Here is a 20165-nt window from a genome sequence, read left to right as displayed (position 1 = left end):
AAGGAATGAGGTGGCAAAATGGTAAGAATGCTTATTACACTAAAAAGAAAGTAATACACTTTGTATTATACTACAGAGACAAGTTCTCCCATGAAACATTTTTACCCCAAAGCTGATTGGGAATCTAATGAAACCATTCAATCTAACGACCTAGTATCAAAGAAACACAAGGCACGGTATAACGTATTCAATAGCAGTGAAGGGATCCAGAGAATTCACCAATCAGGAAAATCCAGAATGCAGGAAATTTTAGGACCAGTTTTAGTCAGTTTCATCAACAAATAAAGAATTAAAAAAAAATGTTGGCGAGACTAATGGGATAGTAGAGAGACAATTCAACCAAATATAGTATGTGACCCTTTTTTGGCTGCTGATTTCAGCAAATCAACTAGAAAACCCATCTATGAGGCAAGATGATAGGGGATACTATGGAATTGTTCATTTCTAATTTGATAATGATACTATGATTTTTCTAAAGTCTTTTCCTTAAAATTTAAAAAAACATTTTTAATGTTTATTTATTTTTGAAAGGAAGAGACAGAGACAGAGTGCAAGCAGGAGAGGGGCAGAGTGAGAGGGAGGCACAGAATCCGAAGCAGGCTCCAGGCTCCCAGCTACCAGCACAGAGCCCGACACAGGGCTTGAACCCACAAACTGCGAGATAATGACCTGAGCCGAAGTTGGACACTTAACTGACGAGCCACCCAGGGTGCCCCAAAAGTCTTTTCCTTTTAAAGATATATACTAAAATATTTTTTTTTAAATTCCAATAATACTTGTTCTGTAGTTTTCTGTACTTTTCTCATGACACTGTTGTAGCCTAGGTACTAATCACACACACACACCCCTACCCAGCAGAATTGTATTTCCAAAGCATAGACCTTTTTTTCTCACCTACTATTCTGTGCAGGCCTCAGCATAGTGCTTTGCATACTGAGAGTACTCAAATTAAATTCTTAATTTTTTTCATGTCTTTTATTTTGAGAGAAAGAGAAAGTGTGTTTGTGTGTGTGTGTGTGTGTGTGTGTGCGCGCGTGTGTGTGCGCGCGCGCGCACGCGCCTGCAAGTTGGGGAGGAGCAGAGGGGGCGGGGAGGAGAGAGAATCCCAAGCAGGCTCCACACCATCAGCACAGAATCTCTTGTGGGGTTCGAACCTACGAACCATGACCTAATGCTGATCATGACCATGATCATGACCTGAGCTGAAATCAAGAGTAAGATGCTTAACAGACTAAGCCACCCAGGCGCCCCTTATTTAATTTTTAAAAAGAAAGAAAGCAAGCAAACAAAAAAGGGCCAAGTAGGCTCCAGTGATGATAAGTATACTTTGAACCAAGATTTATGTTTAATATAACTTTCTGTACATGAGGTCCAAACACAAAGTCCTGGGGAACAAAGAGCAGGGATGCAAAGCTGCCATCCTGACTAGTGAAGGGGATCTTCCTTGGGGAAGAAGGTACAGAAACCCCCAGCCAGCCTGGGTCCCTGTGACACACTCCCAACACAATTGTAGCTAACTTATTATGTGTGCTGTCATCTGTCTCCACCACCAGACTGGGGCCCGACCCCGCCTCTGGTCACATGGCTGGACCTGGTAAGTGGTTGACAGCCCAAAGGAAGAAACTTCAACATCATCCAGAGGAGAAACAGGACAGACCACAAAGAGGGTCAGTAACATCGTGGGGCCTGAGACAGCAAGACCAACTGGAGATTAATCAAAACAGAGACTCTGGATGGGGGGTGTGGTAGTGGGCTGGGCCCACTCGTTCATCTGAGGAGCTGAAGGGAATGGGGAGTGGATCAGGGACTGCATGAACCAGAAAGAGGTGCACTGGAAGGCAGAGGGGGTCTAAGGGAGACAGGAACTGAGAAGCAGCTGCCACCCTCCTGTATGACGCGGGGCATGGCTGCCCGAGGCCAGCCTGGTTCTTTCTCAGTGCAGAAGGATGTGGGAAACCACAAGAATGCAGGCAGGGCTAGTGCATCACAGTGGAAAAGTGAATTCCCGAGCACATCAGGGAGGCTTACTCAGACTAGCCGGAGGAAACCACATTTAACAACCCAGCTACAGAATGAGGATGCAATCAAGTTGTGGCCTGGGCACCTGGAGGTAGGAGGGCTCCTTCTGCCTGTGATAGACGAGGGGCAGGAAGAGCTACAAAGAGAAGCTGACATCTGAGTGGGTCTTGAAAAACTAGACAGGATGGAAAGAGAGAGCAAAACAAAAACACACTGAGCACTCATGATGGTCTAGGTGCTGGTTAGGCACTTGAGTTCCCTTCCAGAAAAGGGGCTACATAGACAAAAATACAACGGTGTGCCTGATTGTCTTCCCCCTCTTTGTCCATTCCTATTCCCTTGTTAACCTAGAAAAACCCGTTAAAGATGAACTGTTTCTTTTTACTTCTAGAAATTCAGGGCTTGATCAGAGATGGATGTCAAGATATACTTGCAGTGCTCAAAAACAGGAAACCAAACCACTAGGGTTAGATTAGTTAAAATAATACGTAGTCTTCAAAAAGCATGTTGTCAATGATTAGCTAATGGCATGGAAAGAGCTATACCCCACACTGAGTGGGAAAAAAAGCAGTTACAAAACAATACAATCCAACTTTATTTTTTTAAATATAATACATTTTTTAAAGACTGAAAAATCTAATGTTCAAAGCGTCTATCTCTACGTGGTAGGATTATGGATGATAATCTTATTCATCCCACTATCTTCTATAATGAAGGTTTTACTTTTAAAAAATTAAATAAAAACACCCCCGAAATGTTATTTAAACACACACACACACACACAACTGAAAACAGGCCCACGTGGGGTAGGCTCACCTTCTGTAGGATGGGGGTAGGGCAGGTGTTGTCAAACCAGACTGAGTTGAAGATTCCATACACGCCCTCACCGAGGTGGTACACGATGGTCTTGGGGGTGGAACCGCTTTCCTCTGTGGGGAGGGGAGGGGTCAGGGGAAGTACAAGCAGCAGTGTGAGGGGGGCTGGGGCTGGGGAACTGGCACAATGGTAGGCTCAGCAAGGATGATAGGTAACTGAAGCAAAAAGGTTGCCCCTTCCTCAACTATGGGGTGGGTGGGTCCTGCCTCCTCCTATGACATGAGGTTCATGTTGTGCACACTCACCCTTGCAGCTGAGCAACCCTGCCCAGGACATACTTCCTGCCTGCATCTGAGCCCCTGGATGCCCAGCAAAGGCAAAAGAGCAGCCCAGCCAAACTCAATACCCCAAGATGTTAAGCCACTTGCTCCGAGACACACGATGGGGCAAGTGCATGAGCTGAAATGAGAAACCAGGTCTCCTGGCTGGATTAGATAACGGCAATCACCCAGATTTATAAAGGAAGCCAGAAGAATGTCGTCTCTACACACATACACACACAGGTACACGCACCCACAGAAAACCTTCTACCTGGAGCCCACCACCCTGCCAAATGGATTCTCAGGGGAAGACACACAGACCTCAGCTCTCTTGCCTGGGGTCCTAGAGCAGAAGACAAAACCCCAAGGTCAGAGTCCCTGACCCCACTCACTCAAGAGGCTGACGGGAGAATTGATCTATCTGAAAAGGCAAAGATGAGTGCTGATGTTGCAGTGTGGGCAGAGAACCATGAGTCAGTCCAGCCTGCACTTGAATCCAGGCACTGCCCCTTACCAGCTGTGTGACTTTGGGCTAGAGACTCAACCTCTCTATGCCTATGTTCTGTCATCTATAACTAGACTCAGACAAATATAAGTTGTTATTAATTATTTTCATTATGTTATGAGAATCAGTAGGATGAGTAAGAGTCTGTACTTTGGAGAGGAGACAGACATGAGGTCGAATGCAGGCTTTACTTTTTCCTATTAAGCAATTCACTTGTATTCTCTTTGGCTCTCAATTTTCTCATCTGTCCAATGGGTTAGTAAAGTATCTATTCTCCCTGAGGTTGTTTTGATCTCAATCTTCACAAGATATAAACATGCATAGGAAGAAACAATAATAAGTATCTTGGAGGTAAGAAAGGACTTGGTTGTAAGTTTCCCTAAAGCAAGGATCCATCCTTCAAATTCCCCATTCCCTAAAACCAGACCTTGCTCGGCCAGCCACTGTCCCTAGCTTGAGGAAAAAATGGGGCTGTGCTGCCCACCTGGCACCTACCCTCCCTGCCAGGCTGGTCCAAAAGAACCTCCTTCTTGGCGATGATGCTGACTGCCAAGGTGAAGGCCGAAGTCACATAGTAGCGCCCCAGCTCCGCAAGGATGTCCACACCACATCCCTCTGGGAAGTACAGGTCCAAGGCTGAGTTGATCACAGAACAAATCTAGTGGTAGGGGGATGGGAGACAATTACATATTTGAAATGTGGGGTTTACATACTAAGGACTTGCTATAGCTCCAAGTGTATTTCTTTTTTTTTTAACAGCTTTTTTTTTTAAAGTTTATTTATTTTGAGAGATAGAGAACGAGCAGAGGAGGGGCAGAGAGAGACAGAGTGAAAATCCCAAGCAGGCTCCATGCTGTCAGTGCAGAGACCAACACAGGGCTCAATCCCACAAACCCTAAGATCATGACCTGAGACAAAATCAAGAGTCAGACACTTAACTGACTGAACCATCCAGGCACCCTTCCAAGTCTATTTGTTGAAAGCTTCTTTGATTTCAGAAAGAAGGACTTGGCAGCTGCTAAGTTCCCAGCTGGGGACTGCAGACAATTGGCCAAGAAGGTAGGAGGCAGAGAGAGCTGGGTCAAGACCCTTATACTCATGTAAGTCAACTTCCTCAACGCCTACATTATGGGAGAAGGTATTCTCAGATTCCAGAAGCCCTGATATGGAACTTTCTTTTATAAATGACCAATCTGTTAAAAGACACGTGTTTTTTTTTTTTTTTCCACAGAAAATAAAGAGAAGAAAAAAGATCAAAACCACCCTTAATTCTATCATGCAGATTGTTAATCATTGTTAACTTTTTGGAGTAGTCCCTTTCTTTTTTTTCTCTTTCATACAAATGCCATTTTTATTATAAACATAATAGGGCTATATATATATATATATATATATATATATATATACATACATGTATATATATATATATACATACATGTATATATATACATGTGTGTGTGTATATATATATATATATATATATATATATATTTTTTTTTTTTTTTAATAACCTTTTACTCAACAGATTCTGTGAATGACCTCAGTGGGTAAGTCATAGAAATGTTTCATAATTTAACCAATTCCCGAGTGTTAGATGGACCAGGAAAGTCCACTGGACTTTTGTTATGAACACCGCAACAATGCTCATCTTTGAAGCTCTTTGTGTCCATCAGGGGTTATTTTCTTAGGGTCAGTCCCTGGATGTGGCTATTCCAGGACCAGGCTCTTACTAAGGAGAACGACCCCTAGTGGTTAGAGTGGGGATTGCGGTGACACATTTTTCTTGATTTCATCTTGAGAGGAGTACACAGAAGGTGGGCTTTTCCTTTTCCCGCCCTCCCCTTTGATTTCTCATCAGCTCACCCAAGGGAGAACAGAGCGTACCAGGCCCTCAAAGAGTTTTAGGACTTAGCAAATAACACTGGTTAAGCTTCAAATTTGTGCATGGGCTAGAGACAGGCAGAGCTGGGACTCAGAAAGTGACATAACCTCCAAGAACCTCGGTTTGCTCAGCTGTAACACAGGGCTAATAATAAGATAGTTCAGGGGCTCCTAGGTGGCTCAGTAGGTTAAGCATCAGACTTTGCACTGACAGCGAAGAACCTGCTTAGGATTCTCTGTCTCCCTCTCTCTCCGACCCTTCCCCACTCACGTGCTTGCTCTTTCTCTCTCTCTCTCTCTCTCTCAGTAAATAAACATTAAAAAAAAGATAATCCAGGTAAAGCACCAAGCACAGTGTGCAGCACATAGGACCCACTCACAGTGCCCAGTAAACACCCCCCACCCCCCACAGAGCCCAGTACCACACTTCTGACCCCAGGATTACCTCTTCGAATCTCACTTTGGCCCCCTCCAATCCAGGGAAGCCACCACCAAGGTCCAGGATGTGCATCCTGTGGCCCAGCTCAGTGCCCATTTCAAACACAAGCCGGGCGTCTGCGATGGACTGAGCGTAGGCCTGAAGGTCAGGACAGCCAGTGCCAACGTGAAAACTGAGGAGGGAGGAAAAGACTTGGCTTACGTGCAGGGCCCCAGGTGCCACCAGCTTAGCCCCAGCCAGGAGCAACCTTGGACAGGCACATTGGACACTGCGCCCATTCTACAGATGTAGTGACTGAGGGTCTCAATGGTTAAATGCATTGCCAAGGGTCTTGTGGCAAGTAAGGAGTGGACAAGAGACCAGATCTAAGGTCCGCTGGTATTTGGTGTTCCTCCCATCCCTTTGTGCTGCCACTGGGGCTGAGCCTTCTGGGATGAGGACCAGGGCCCTACCGTCAGCCAGGTCTGTATGTACCTGTCAGCGGTGTAGCCTGCCTGTGCTTTAGTTTCCCCATCTATAAAGTGGGGATAAGATCCCACAGGGCTGTGGGATAATGTACCTGAAGCATTTAGCACAGTGCCTGGCATATCCTAAGCACAGGATCAATGAAAACTATACTGTTAGGCCTTTATTATGACTTCTTCCATATCCCTGCAAGAAAAGAGGCACAGCAAAGATGTGGCTGCATAACCTTTGGCCTACAGGCTGGTCTAACTCCTGCAAAGACAGGTCTCTCCGGGAACCTCCAAGGACAAGACCTTGTGGGGACCATGGGGTTGAGTCAGCGGGACACTCCAAACCTTCTTTCCAAACAGAGGAAAGTCTCCGATAGCAGGACTCTAGGCCGTAGCCTGAGGACTCTGTGCCTCTGATGGCAGGACTCGATGGCCTCCTTTGGAGGCCCTGAGGGGGCTCTTGTACAGAGTTGATTAATTCCTGGGAAAGGGGCAGCGGGCCCGGCAGGGGTGGTGGGGCCTCCAGGTACTCACCTCACACCCACCACCTCCATGTGGCTCCTCTTGGCATTTTCAAGCAGGTGTCTGCAGGATTTCAGTGATGCCCCAAACTTGAAGCTCAGGCGGCTCGGGGAGTCCTCAGCAGCGATGTGCAGAACCATCCTGAGGAGACAGGCACCTCTTCCGGGAGGACCCCATCTCCCCCTACCCCAGCCACGTCCTCTCCGAGAAAAGGGGTGTAAACTCAGAGCTGCCCGCCCCGCAGGTCCCTGACCCCTTCATGTCCCTGCACTGCCGGTCAGCCTCCAGGGCCTGTCAAGTCCATTCTCTGAACGTCCCTGGGCCCATCCCTAGGCCCCTGCCCTGGTCCCGACCTCCTCAGTCCTCTCCAGAAGCCCCACCTCTTCAACCAGCCTCCACACCAGCCGGACTTTTCCAACTTTTCTTGCATGAGAGGCACCACTTTTTAAACACAGTCTTACTGAGAACCCCAATATCATGTAAAACAGAAAAATGAAAGCTACTTTGGGTGAACCAGAGTGGTCCAGCCACCTGGCCGCCCCATCATCCCGAGGAGGCCCTCCCTAGAATCCCCAGGGTGTCAAGTGACCACGTGCAAGCCACAGCCCGAGCAGAATGTCCAGCCCTGGCCCCTGCCAGAGCCCATTTGCACCAGGCCCCTGCCCCGTGACCGTGTTGACCAACATTCCCTGTTGCCCTCGCCCCGCACACATGGTATGTTCCAGCCACACCAAATTCCTGCTCATGTCTCAAACGCCCCCTGCTGTTTCCGACCTCCATGCATTCTTTGCTTCGGCAGTTCACTCTGATGCACTGTCTGTGCGCCCTCCTAGTTCTTTTCACCCCTCAGGCGCACCTCAAATGCCACCTCCTTGGTGCAGCTTTCCTGACCACCCCCTGTTGCTCTCGGCCCGCGACTTTGACCTCCATAATACCGTGGGCTTTGCTCTGCTCGGGCTGTAATGGTTATTCTTGCCTTTGTCCTCATCAGGCCCTGGCATGCTGGGTCCAGTCCAGGAGTGCCCGCCCCAGCCTCCCGTGAGTGTGGCCGGGTCCAGGGCAGGGTCCTCTGCTCCACCTCTACCCCGCCCATGCCCGCTGTCCTCACACTCAGCCCAGCCCCCCACGTGAGCAGTCCTCGGCTTACTTGGCACTGGGGTGGCTCTTTACCACCTTTGCCAGCTCCAGCTCGTTGTCAAAGCTCAGCAGCCGGACCCCATGCTTGGCAGCATACTTGATCTGTGCAATTTGCTTACAGGGGTTGGCGTAGATGATCTTACCGGCGGGGATGCCAATACGCTGGACCAACTCCATCTCTGCCTGTGGGGTCCCAAAGGTGAAGGTGAGGAGGCTCAGGGCCCACCGGGCCCACAGAAGCCGAGAAGCACAAACGAGGGGCAAAGTCATAGCTACGCATGGGGACGTCCATAAAAAGGGGACCTCATTTTCACATAACAGAGACATGAAAATCGGGACTCACGCTGGTTCACCATTCTCGGACAGGCAAGGCTGCCACAGCCAGCCACGCAGGTAGCACACCGTGCAGTTGAGGCGGGGGAGGTCCCATCCGCAGAGGATACATGGTAGATTTATATATTTGTTACAACTTCCCGGCAGTAAAGCCTCTCATCCTGACAAAATCAGTATATTCATCACAACAACTGTCTTAAGGGATATATTTTCTAATTCACACAAAGACATGACATGGAGTCATAACGGCCCTGACAGTAGGCATCTGACACATTTTCCTGACAGATTTAACGTTCAAAGGACATCCCTTAATGTGGTGGAAAGTTCACCGAACCAAGTCATCCCACGTCCAAAGTCCTGCTGTGCGCGTACCACTGTGCCGGGGGACCCTGGCAAGCCCCTGTCCCCGAGGGGCCTCATCTTCCTCACCTTTACGGAACACCGTTCCACGAGATTGCTGCATTCATGATACAGACAGTGATGACGATGAGAGCAGCCATCGTCACTGAGCGCCCACCACAAGCAGGCACTGAATGCGATGTTAGTAAACCTTTTCTGTAAAGGGCCAGTGAGCAAATGGTTTAGGCCGCGTGGGCCATGTAGGTTGTGTGACAACTCCTCAACAGCAAAGCCGCCATAGAGAGTGCGTAAGTGAACGAGCGTGGATGTGACCCAGTCAAGCATCACAAGATCAGGCAGTGGCCTGGATGTGGTAGCCATCCATGGTTTGCCAACCCTTGCTTTGGATTAACTATCTTATTTACCCCTTAGAATAACCCCATCAGAGGGGCACTGGATCCACTCTATAGAGAAAGAAACTAGTACTCAGAGAGGCTATGCAGCAACAAGGAGGCAGGGCCAGCTTTCAAACTCAAGTCTGACTCTCCATGATTAAGGGAAGGAAGTCAAGAGGAAGCCAGTTCTGAAATGCTATAGCAGGCACAGGGCCATTTTTAGCCACTCTGAGTTTTTGATAAGACTCAAAGGGCACCTGGGTGGCTCAGTCGGCTAAGCGTCTGACTTCAGCTCAGGTCATGGTCTCACAGTTCATGGGTTCAAGCCCCGCATTGGGCTCCGTGCTGGCAGCTCAGAGCCTGGAGCCTGCTACAGATTCTGTGTCTCCCTCTCTCTCTCTGCCCCTCCCCTGCTCATTCTCTGTCTCTCTCTGTCCCTCAAACATAAAAGTTAAAAAAAAAATTTATAATAAGACTCTAATGTCAATTTAGCAACTTTTCAGCACGAGATACTACTGTGAGTTATCCCATGTGATGCCAGTAACTGTCCTATGAAGTATTTATTGGCCACATTTTACAGAGGACAAAATCGAGTTCAGAGGACTCCACCTGCCTGCAGAAACACAGGTAGTAAGGAGCAAAGTGGGACAGGGCTGGCGTTGCAGCCGTCACAGCTTGCTTTCAAAGACCCTGAGTCTGAGTGGACATGAAAATGTGTTTTTGCTCCCAGCTTCACCACATGAGGTAAGAGAAGAAGCAATGGTAGCAATTTGGGACTTGTGATTTAGCTTCGATTATACTTAAACAGTATATACTTAGATATATATATTTATACTTAAGCAGTAACTACTGTTACTCATTGAAGGATTACCATATGCCAGTCATTGCATTAAATATTTTATATACATGGGGCATCTGGGTGGCTCAATCGGTTGAGCATCTGACTTCGGCTCAGGTCATGATCTTGTGGTTCACGAGTTCTAGCCCCGCTTTGGGTTCTATGCTGACAGCTCAGACCCTGGAGGCTGCTTTCAGATTCATTGTCTCCCTCTCTCTCTGTCCCTCCCCTCCTCATGTCCTGTCTCTCTCTCTCTCTCAAAAATAAATAAAAACATTAAAAAATACATTTTATATACATTTTCATTTAATCCTCATAGTAATCTTATGAGACAGGAAACAGAGGACAGAGGCTCAGAAAGGTTAAGTGACTTGTCCAAAGTCTCACAGCTTTCGAGTGGCAAAGTGGACAGGACTGCCAGACTTTAGCCTACACCAGCTCCTAGCCACAGTACTGTAATGGAAAATTCAACCTCAATACTGAGTTGACAAGTGTTTACTGACTATCTATTAATATGCCAGCCTCTGTGACTGGTGCTAAAGAAAACAAGTGGTGAGTAAAATAAAGTCTCTGACCCTGTGAAGCTTTCGGGTTGGGGAAAGTGGCATGGTGAGACCCAGGTGTGAGGAGTGAAGGACAGCTTTTCTGAGGGTCAGAAAATTAAGCTGAGCTCCACAGGAGGTCATATCCAGGGGGAAAAGGAAGGAAAGAATGTTTCTGGTAGAGGAGACAGCCCATGCAGATGTCCTGAGGCAGAATGTGCTCGGCCTAGTCAAGGAAGAGAGAGCGCTGGGGGGGCCTGGGCAGGGGGAGCGCAGTGGGGGAAGATAAGGCTGCAGGGGGGTGGGCTGATGTGGATTTATATTTTACCCTGCGAGTCACGGGAATCCGTTTGAGGAGCTTCACGAGGGGAAACGACACGGTCAGATTTGCATTTTAAATGCAAGGTTTAAATGCGTATCACTCTGGCTACCATGTGAACTCAGGGCTCAGGAAGGGCCGAGAGGATTCTGGAGGGACCGGTCACCATTGCCCTGGGTGAGGTAACAGATGGGGGAGTTGTGCTCTGGAGGCAGGGCTGGCAAGCGTGGTGGTGGATTGCAATGTGGGCATGTCTGACTCCACGCCCTGCAGGCCGAGGGGCCCTTCTCGAAGGGGGAGATCATGAGCGCATTTGAACACCCGGGTTCCGGGCACCCTGTGGTATCAAGTCAGCTGCTGGATAGAAGGTCTGGGCTGGAGGTCAAAATGCGGGAGGTGGTGGCACATTGATGGTATTTAGGGCCGTGGAAGGAGATGAAATTCCATAAGAGGAAGGAGAGTTTACAAGAGAAAGGGAGCCTGAGACAGAATCCAGAGGAATCTCCCATTTCGAGAGCAGGAAGTCGGCACCTGGGACCTATGGAGAGGGAAGGAGAAAGAATGCGTCCAGAAGAGGGGGAATGATACACAGATTATAACATCACTCCCATCACAGCAAACCTTGCCTCGCAATTCATGTCTATACAGGAGAAGGGTGTCGGGTGTCAGAGGCGCCCCATGCGAGGTGGGGCAGGTACGGAGCTGTGTCCCCCATCAATTGATTTGCTGCTGAAGGCTTTACAACTGGGAGCATAGGTGACTGTTGAGTGTTTTTAAAAAGAATATGTCACAAATGAGGAATTGCTATTTAGTGGGCATAAAGTTCCAGTCCTGCAAGATGAATTAAGTCCTAGAGATCTGTAGAGCCCTGCCTATAGTTAAGAATACTGTATTGTACCCTTGAAGATTGGTTAAGAGGGTAGATCTCACATTAAGTGTTATTATCACAAAAACAAACAAACAGACAGTCACTGTGCTGAATGCTGTTGAGAATCAGGATAATAAGAGGACCTGTGTCCCCGACAAGGTCTAAATGCATCAACATGGACAGATTTCCAACACCTGCTGAGTTTAAAGCTATTGAGACACAGTACCCACCACATAAATATCTTTTATATTTTGTATATTTTCTATGGATCATATTTGTAAGTATTTTTTAAGTACCACATACCCACCAAACTCAAACTCATAATGGTGATTATCTCTGGAGACATAAAGCTGATGGCCTACATGTGTGTGTAAGTGAATCAACGGGTTATTTGAATAATTCAAAGTGAATGTTGAAAATAAAGTGCTTACTGGATCCTGGAGATCTCTGGGGACGTTGGTAAGAGGAGATTCCTCAGAGTAGTGACAGTGGCAGTGGGGAAGCAGTGGCTCAGATGCAGGTGCTGAAGCAAAGAGCCAGGTGCACGCAGACAGGCGAGTGTAGACAACTCTGTTTGGCCGTCAAGTGGGAGCATGGGACCGGGCAGGGGGGTGGTATGGAGTCCCGGGAAGGCTTTTTAAGATGGGAGGATGCTGATAGAGACTGCAAGAGAAGGCAAGATGGGGGCAGGGGAAGTGACAGAAGGTCCTTGAGAAGGTGGGTGGGACCGTAGCCCCATGCGAGGCGTGGCCTGTGCCCTTGACCTGTCTGTTGCATAACTGTACACCCGGCCCTCGCTCACACCCGGCCCTCCGTCAACCCTCCGTCAACGTTGGCCAAGGCGTGGAGCTGTCAGGCGTAGCCACTAGTGATGTCCCACCAGAAGAGGGCAGCCTTGGCCTTTCAAGAAAAGCTGTGCATCCCAGAGCCACCTCTCAGTGAATGTACCCAAAGGCTAGTGATCTTCCCGCCTGCGGGGAGGGGCCTTGGCCTCTCCCAGCCCACGCGTGAGCTAAAGCAATGGTCACCAGCTGGGGCCCAGCTCTGCCATCCTCTCCCCAAGGACAGTGGAAAGATGCAGTGAGAGAGCCGGAGACCACCCCCCTGCCACTGGCCCTACTCAAGCGGCCACTTGCCAGTGAGTCCCTCACCCTCTGTGCCTCCTTTCCCGTACGTGAAATGCTTCCTCACAGGGCTGTTGTCAGAATCAGGGTAATAATAATTACCTCACGGGGTTGTTGCGATAATAAAATGAGGTCACCTACAGAAAACGCTCAGCAAAGTGCCTGGCCCAACAGAAGCACTCAGCAACGGTACATGCTTTTAATGTCCCTGTGGACTTCAGGATCCTTCTGAGCCCTAACACCCCACAACCCTGCTCTTTGTGGAGGCCGGCCCTGAGCCAGAGGGCCAAGCACAGTGTACCACCTCTGGGTTTCCAGATGCACAGGAGGTCCTTGACCCTAGACTGAGAAAGCTGGAAAAGGATCCCCTTCCTCCTCTCTGGGAGCAGAGCCCCCAGCGTGCTGCAGGGGGAGGTCCTGGTCCTGCTACCGACAAGCTGTGCGTGGCTGGCCGATGGTTTCCTCAACTGTAAAATGGCTATCTCTCTCCCCATGCGCCTCGCTTCATGTGACACATGCACGAAACTAGGTGTGCAAAGCAAGTGCTAACGCAAAGGGGCTTTGCAGTGACAATAGGGGTGGACTCAGCTATCACTCACTAAGAGCATGAACATTCGTCTTTGATAAAGGTTAACCTTCTCATTCTCACTGTTCCACCATGGTGCATACCTCTTTCCCACCCAGAATCTTCCTACCCCTGTCATCCTGCCCAGGCTAGCTCTCCTTCTTTCTCCTCCAGGGCCCCCTTCTAGAATCCTCCTCACTAACCAAGAGGTTAAAGAGGAAAATGAAAAACACATGGAAGCCAATGAAAATGATAACACCATAGCCCAAAACCTCTGGGACGCAGCAAAGGCGGTCATAAGAGGGAAGTATATAGCAATCCAGGTCTTCCTAAAGAAGGAAGAAAGGTCTCAGATACACAACCTAACCTTACACCTTAAACAGCTGGAAAAAGAACAGCAAGTAAAACCCCAAACCAGCAGAAGACAGGAATTAATAAAGATTAGAGCAGAAATCAATGCTATAGAAATCACAAACATGGTAGAACAGATCAATGAAACCAGGAGCTGGTTCTTTGAAAGAATTAACAAAATTGATAAACCACTAGGTAGTTTGATCACAATGAACAAGGAAAGGACCCAAATAAATAAAATCAAGAATGAAAGAGGAGAGATCACAACCAATACTGCAGAAATAACAAACAATAATAAGAGAATATTATGAGCAATTATATGCCAATAGATTGGGCAATCTGGAAGAAATGGACAAATTTCTAGAAACATATAAACTACCCAAACTGAAACAGGAAGAAATAGAAAATTTGAACAGACACATAACCAGTAAAGAAATAGAATTAGTAATCAAAAATCTCCCAGGGGCGCCTGGGTGGCTCAGTCAGTTGAGCACCCGACTTCAGCTCAGGTCATGATCTCGTGGTTCATGGGTTCAAGCCCTGCGTTGGGCTCTGTGCTGGCAGCTCGGAGCCTGGAGCCTGCTTCGGGTTCTGTGTCTCCCTCTCTCTCTGCCCCTCCCCCCACTCACACTCTGTCTCTCAAAAATAAACAAATGTTAAAAAAATTTTTTTTCATAAATTAAAAAAAAATCTGCCAAGAAACAAGAGTCCAGGGCTGGATGGCTTTCCAGGGGAATTCTAACAAACATTTAAAGAAGCATTAGCACCTATTCTCTTGAAGCTGTTCATAGAAATGGAAGGAAAACTTCTAAACTCATTCTATGAAGCCAGCATTACCTTGATTCCAAAACCAGACAGAGACCCCACTAAAAAGGAGAACTACAGACCAATTTCCCTGATGAACATGGATGCAAAAATCCTCAAGACATTAGCCAGCCGGATCTAACAATACATTAAAAAAATTATTCACCACGACCAGGTGGGATTTGTACCTGGGATGCAGGGCTGGTTCAATATCCACAAATCAATCAATGTGATACATCACATCAATAAAAGAAAGGCTAAGAACCAAATGATCCTCTCAATAGATGCAGAGAAAGCATTTAACAAAATAAGGCATCCTTTCTTGATAAAAAAAACCCTCAAGAAAGTATGGATAAGAAGGATCATACCTCGAGATCATAAAAGCCGTATAACGAAAGACCCATCGCTAATATCATCCTCACTGGGAAAAACTGAGAGCTTTCCCCCTAAGGTCAGGAACAAGACAGGGATGTCCACTCTCACCACTGTTATTCAACATAGTATTGGAAGTCTTAGCCTCAGCAATCAGACAACACAAAGAAATAAAAGGCATCCAAATCGGCCGGGAGGAGGTCAAACTTTCACTCTTCTCAGATGACATAGCACTCTATATGGAAAACCCAAAAGATTCCACCAAAAAACTGCTAGAACTGATCCATGAATTCCCAGCCATATTGCTGACAAGGGTTTAAAAGGAGTTCCCCTAAAAATAATCATTACTAACCATTAAAAAAATAGCAGTAATGGGGCACCTGGGTGGCTCAATTGGTTAAGCGTCTGACTCTTGATTTCAGCTCAGGTCGTGATCCTGCAGTTTGTGAGTTCGAGCCCTGCCTCAGGCTCCATGCAGAGCCTGCTTGGGATTCTCCACCCCCCCCTTCTGTCCTTCTCCCCCTCCCTCAAAATAAATAAATGAACATTTAAAAAATTTTTTAAAATAACAGTAATGACAATATCACAAAGCAACAACGTACCGGGTTTGCTCTCACCTCAGGGCCTTGGCACTTGCTGTCCCCTCTGCCTGGAATGTTCTTCCCCTAGTTCTCCACCTGGCTTGACCCTTTGCTTCCCTCAGGTCTGTATTCAAATGTCAGTGAAGCCTTCCCTGACCAAACTATATAAAAGTATAATTCTCCCTCCCAACATTTCCTACTTCCCTTCCCCACCTCAATTTTCCCTGTAGCATTGACCATCTTATAAAATAATATAGATTTTCATTGTTGAACTTGTTTTTTAGAAAGCAAGTTCCACGAAAGAAGGGCCTTTTTTGTTTTGTTTGTTTCATTCACTCTCTAAATCCCCACCTGAAATAGGACTTGGCCCCATGAGAGTTGCTCAAAAAAGGTTTGCTGAATGAATAAATATATCCATAGCTATGCTCTGAAGAAAATTGTATAGCTTAAAGGCTTTTATCAACTAAGAACAGGATGAAAATGATAAGCTAAGCGTTCTCAACTCTGGGACAAGGGAGCCTGGCTTGCTCAACACTGTGTTGCCATCCCTACTTACACATTGACCAGCACATCATATTTCAACGACCAGAGAATGATAGTAAATAAGCAAAATAAATCTAGAGACAGCGAGAGGCAATTAAGACAACAGCAGTAATCGAATTAGAAGGGCAGCAAAATGGGCAACACAACAGAATTCTCGAAGGATTAGTTGAGAAAATGTACTGTCACACATTAATAAGACTATAAAACAAACAAACAAACAAACAAACAAATAATGATAAAAGGTGTTTTCGTTTTGTTTCATTTTAATCGAACATTTTATACCATGTATAGCTCTAGGCCAAGAAACTTGAAAATCTCCATTGAAAAGGTGACCCACCTACCCAGAGACACACAAGGTTCCAATTTAGAACTTCCATGCCTGTTTTGCCCTCCCTCATCCCTTAACCGCCTCCCAAGTGGGTGGCCCTTCCCAGAGGGCAGGGGCCAACTGCAGGCCACCCCTGCTTCCCGGGCGGGGGGTGAGGGGGGGCCACCCGCAGCAGCCCAGCCATGTGTGTGTTGAGTAGGCAGCGAGGGGCAGTGCGCCAGTGGGGGGCACGGGCTCACCTTGTTGGCACAGCTGAAGCCCAGCCCCAGCTCGGCCAGGACCTTCAGCACACCTGGGCTGCTGTTGCACTTGACAGTGTAAAAGGGCCGGACCCGCGGCAGGCACTTCAGAAAGCAGAAGTGCCTCCTCACGACGGCACCCAGGTCAGCCACGAAGAAGGCAGCAACATCACCCTGCACGAGAAGGATAAATGTGAGGCCCCGCTCAGCCCCCTCCTGCTGCAGGCCATCTATGGTCCTCCCAGGTACCTGTCCCGAGCCTGAGCCCGGCTCCGCCACAGCCACGCTGCTCTAAAAGTCTCTGCACAGAAGGCACACTCCTCAGCCTGCGTTCAGGGGTTCTGTGATCTGGCTCCAGCCCCTCCCCTCGCTACAGCTCAAGCTCCAGCTGCACGCTGGAGTGTTTTCCCACCTCCAAGCTCTGGTTCCCACCATGCCCTTCACGCAGAAGACCCTTTCTCCGAAAAGGCAATCCACCTTCAAGTTTCAGCTCAAATACCACCTCCCCCAAACCAATAAAGCAATTCTGTCTTTAATGCTCTCACTGCATTTTGCACATGCTTCCAAAGTATCGGAACCGTGTACACATTCATCTGATAAATCCCTGCGGGCCAAAGCTATGACCTGCAGCCCACTGTCTTCCACATATAGGTGGTCGCTGAAGCCTTGAGCTAATTCCACAGCACTGCAACCCGTGCCTGTGAGCTGGGCAGCAGATTTGCTGAGGGCTGAACATGAATGAGACTGTGGGTGAGACAGCATCACTTAAACCCTCAATGGGACTCAGTTTCCTGTTTATGCAAGACTTTTTTACTGAAGCCCATTTGGTGTCTGAATTATGCTAAGGGACAGAGATGACCAGACAGGGCTTGGGTCTTAAAGAGAACAAAAAACCCTTTAAGAAATTACAAGCCCGTTCAACAAACTCGACTGGAGTTCCTACAGAAGGCAGTGGAAGCCACGGAGAAAGGGACATAAAAAATCCACCTGGGAGAGTAGGAAAAAGTAACACTGATGAGTAATGAGGAAGGACAGAAACAGAGCGAGAGAGGCTGGCAGAAGGGCATTCCAGGCAGAGGGAAGAGCCCAGGAAAATGGGGTGATAACAGAGCACATGGCATTGCTGGGGAAAATACCAGCAGTGGTTGGGCTCTGATGGAGCATGATAGATGGTGGGGAAAGCTGGGAGAGGGACTGTGAAGACAGAGAGTTCTGGCTTGGCCCTGCTGGTCGTGGGGAACCGCCAAACAGTTCTGGGTTTGAGTGTGGCCGTGATAAAGTGGAAGCAGGCAGGATGAGGCAGGGAGGAGGTTAGAGGGCCTCTAGAGAGACGAGGCCTGATCTACAAAGCCAGGGCGTCGGAAGACCACAGGTGGTGGTCAGAGCTTGGTGACGCGCCAATGAGAGGGGTGTGGGTGGGGGAAGCAGGAGTCCCAGGTTTCTGACCCAGAAGGCTGGGTAGATGGTGGTGGTGGTTCATCAGGGCAGGGCAGGCAGGAAGGGCAAAGTTTGGGGACAAGGACAAGGAAATGGGGATACAATGAGCCCGTCTCCGGCCAACAGCAAGGACTGAACACCAAATAAGTGAGGGAAGATGAAGGCCTGAGAAGTCCTTTGGGAGAAGGCAGCTGGGCCTGCACAGGGAACAGGGGACCCACCCCCGCTCCCAGCGGCTCACCGTGGTGGCCTGTGAGGCCCCCAGAGTGAGCTCCTCCAACAGGTCTCGGGTGCTGAAGCCCTCCTCCACCATCACAAAGTCCGCTTCGCTCAAGTAGCCAGCCATGCCGAGGAGGAGCCAGGAGCCGATGGGCTGGATGGAGCCGCCGCCCCGCCGCCTCAGAAAGTATGCAACACACTGCAGGGAGGGGAGGTGTAGAGTGAGGGAGCTGCTGGAGGGGGTTGCCCTCCGCTGCCCTCTCTGACCTCCCCCAAGCCAGGGCTCTCAGTCCTGTCACACCCCGCCGCCGCCAGCACAAGCCTGGGGAGCTTGAGTTCACTGGGAAGTGTGGGGACGATCAGGAACCCTGTACTACGACAAGGCATTACATGCCTAGATGTCATTCACTGCCTCTCTAGCCTCAGTTTCCCAATCTGTAAAATGAATGTATTATTTTGGAGGTCCTTTCCAGTTATGAAACTCGGGTTTTAGCAAAAAGGAAAAGAACGAGAGGGTACAGGAAAGCCGAGAAGCTCCAGTGGGGAAGTTTTCAGGGGACCCTCAGTCTTGACCACGCCCAACTAAGAGAGTGGCCCCACCAAGGAGTCTCAGCCGGAGAGCAAGAGCTTAGGTTTTAGGTTCGAATCTGCCCTCTGCTGCGTGACATTGGGTACTCCCTAGCCTCAGTTTCACCGTTTGGAAATGGAGGGCCAGGCTGGTCCCGACGTGCTAGGGTTCTAAGGGTGCATGGGGCCACATGGTGGGTGGGGGTCGCAGGCTCCCGGGAGGGAGCCGAAGGCTGAGGTTCTGTCCTGGTGAGCCCTCCCGAGTGCAGGGCCGAGGACCCGCCCCCCACACCGCCTTACCAAGCCCGGTCCTCCTGCGCGGGGGCCAGAGCCAGGCGCGCTGCTAGGGGGGGTCGCCGGTGACCTCGAAACTTGTGCAACACCCCGAGGAGGAGTGGCAGTTGCGGAGCCGAGGCCCCTGCTGAGAGGAGGCAAGGGGGCCGGGGACAGGTCAGCACTGGAGCCGAGGGCGCCCGCTCCCGGAGGCTCCCCGAGCCACTCCCCGCACTCGCCTTAAAACGCATTTACACGGCTTCGGCCCATAGGTCTCCCCAGCGAGTGAATCGGTTCCTCGGCGCCTCCGCTTGCCCTCTCCCCGCCCCCCCCGCTCGGGCCGCGCGGCCTGCGCCCCGCCCGCCCAGCAGCCACCGACCCCACGCCCCTCCTTCAGCCTGCCGTCCGCTTATATAAGCCCCGCCCGGGCCCCGCCCCTGGGCCCAGGCCCCGCCCCTCTCGGCCCCCTCTGTAGCCCTGGCAACCGGGTGCCGCCATCCCATTGGTCGATTCCGACAAAAAGCATTGAGCTCTGCCACCCTGCGCAAACCTGTGTAAGCTTCAGCCCTCCCAGCGGAGCTGGCTTCGCGGCTCCCCACACTGGGAAATGGGAACTGCAGGGCCGCCGCCTCAGAATCCCCAGCGCCTACGCGGTGGGACGCTTAGATCCTGGATCTTGGATGTTAGCGAGGGGCAGGAAGCCAGGAGGTTTCCTATCTGCTCCGGGAAATCTTTTCTGTGACGACCTCCACTCTCCTCTCCTCTGGTGATCTGCTCACTCAACCCTCAACGCCCAGGTCAAATGTCATCTCCTTGTCATCTCCTTTTCTAATAAAATCCTTTTTATTTAATTAACCTCTTCCAGCATCTTCTCTGATTCCTCCAACTCAAAACCCAGCTAACATGTCTTCAGAGAGCCTCCTTGCGACCTTCCCAGCTCAGGGCAATCCCTCCCTTCATCCCACCCTCTGAATGGGGCAAATGCCTGCTCACCTCTCAAATGAAATGTCTCCTCCAGGAAGCATTCTCTGAAT

At 49.3% G+C, this 20165-nt stretch overlaps 1 protein-coding gene across 8 annotated transcripts in view; it reads right to left on the bottom strand.

Annotated features, from left to right (window-relative positions):
* Positions 1 to 19514, bottom strand: part of AZIN2 (antizyme inhibitor 2) — a 33488-nt gene extending 13974 nt beyond the window's left edge. For 2 of the 8 annotated variants that reach the window (XM_045476573.1, XM_045476571.1), the window contains exons 1-9: positions 19371 to 19514; positions 19159 to 19279; positions 18314 to 18490; positions 16636 to 16809; positions 8105 to 8277; positions 6970 to 7098; positions 5987 to 6152; positions 4156 to 4318; positions 2836 to 2948 (exon numbers count right to left, since the gene is read on the bottom strand). In XM_045476573.1, coding sequence (XP_045332529.1) covers positions 2836 to 2948; positions 4156 to 4318; positions 5987 to 6152; positions 6970 to 7098; positions 8105 to 8277; positions 16636 to 16809; positions 18314 to 18418 — 1023 coding nt within the window. In that variant the 5' untranslated portion in view covers positions 18419 to 18490; positions 19159 to 19279; positions 19371 to 19514. Of the gene's footprint in view, positions 1 to 812; positions 848 to 1326; positions 2195 to 2786; positions 2949 to 4155; positions 4319 to 5986; positions 6153 to 6969; positions 7099 to 8104; positions 8278 to 12159; positions 12392 to 16635; positions 16810 to 18313; positions 18491 to 18685; positions 18727 to 19158; positions 19280 to 19370 lie in introns of those variants that run through there. The other 6 variants (XM_045476574.1, XM_045476577.1, XM_045476576.1 and 3 more) reach the window with 5 other exon arrangements.
* Between the last annotated feature and the right edge of the window lie 651 nt (positions 19515 to 20165).

Source organism: Leopardus geoffroyi, chromosome C1 (genome assembly GCF_018350155.1).
Source record: "Leopardus geoffroyi isolate Oge1 chromosome C1, O.geoffroyi_Oge1_pat1.0, whole genome shotgun sequence".
Taxonomy (NCBI): Eukaryota; Metazoa; Chordata; class Mammalia; order Carnivora; family Felidae; genus Leopardus; species Leopardus geoffroyi.
Note: the sequence above shows the minus strand (reverse complement) of the source record. Positions and strands in the feature narration are given on the sequence as shown.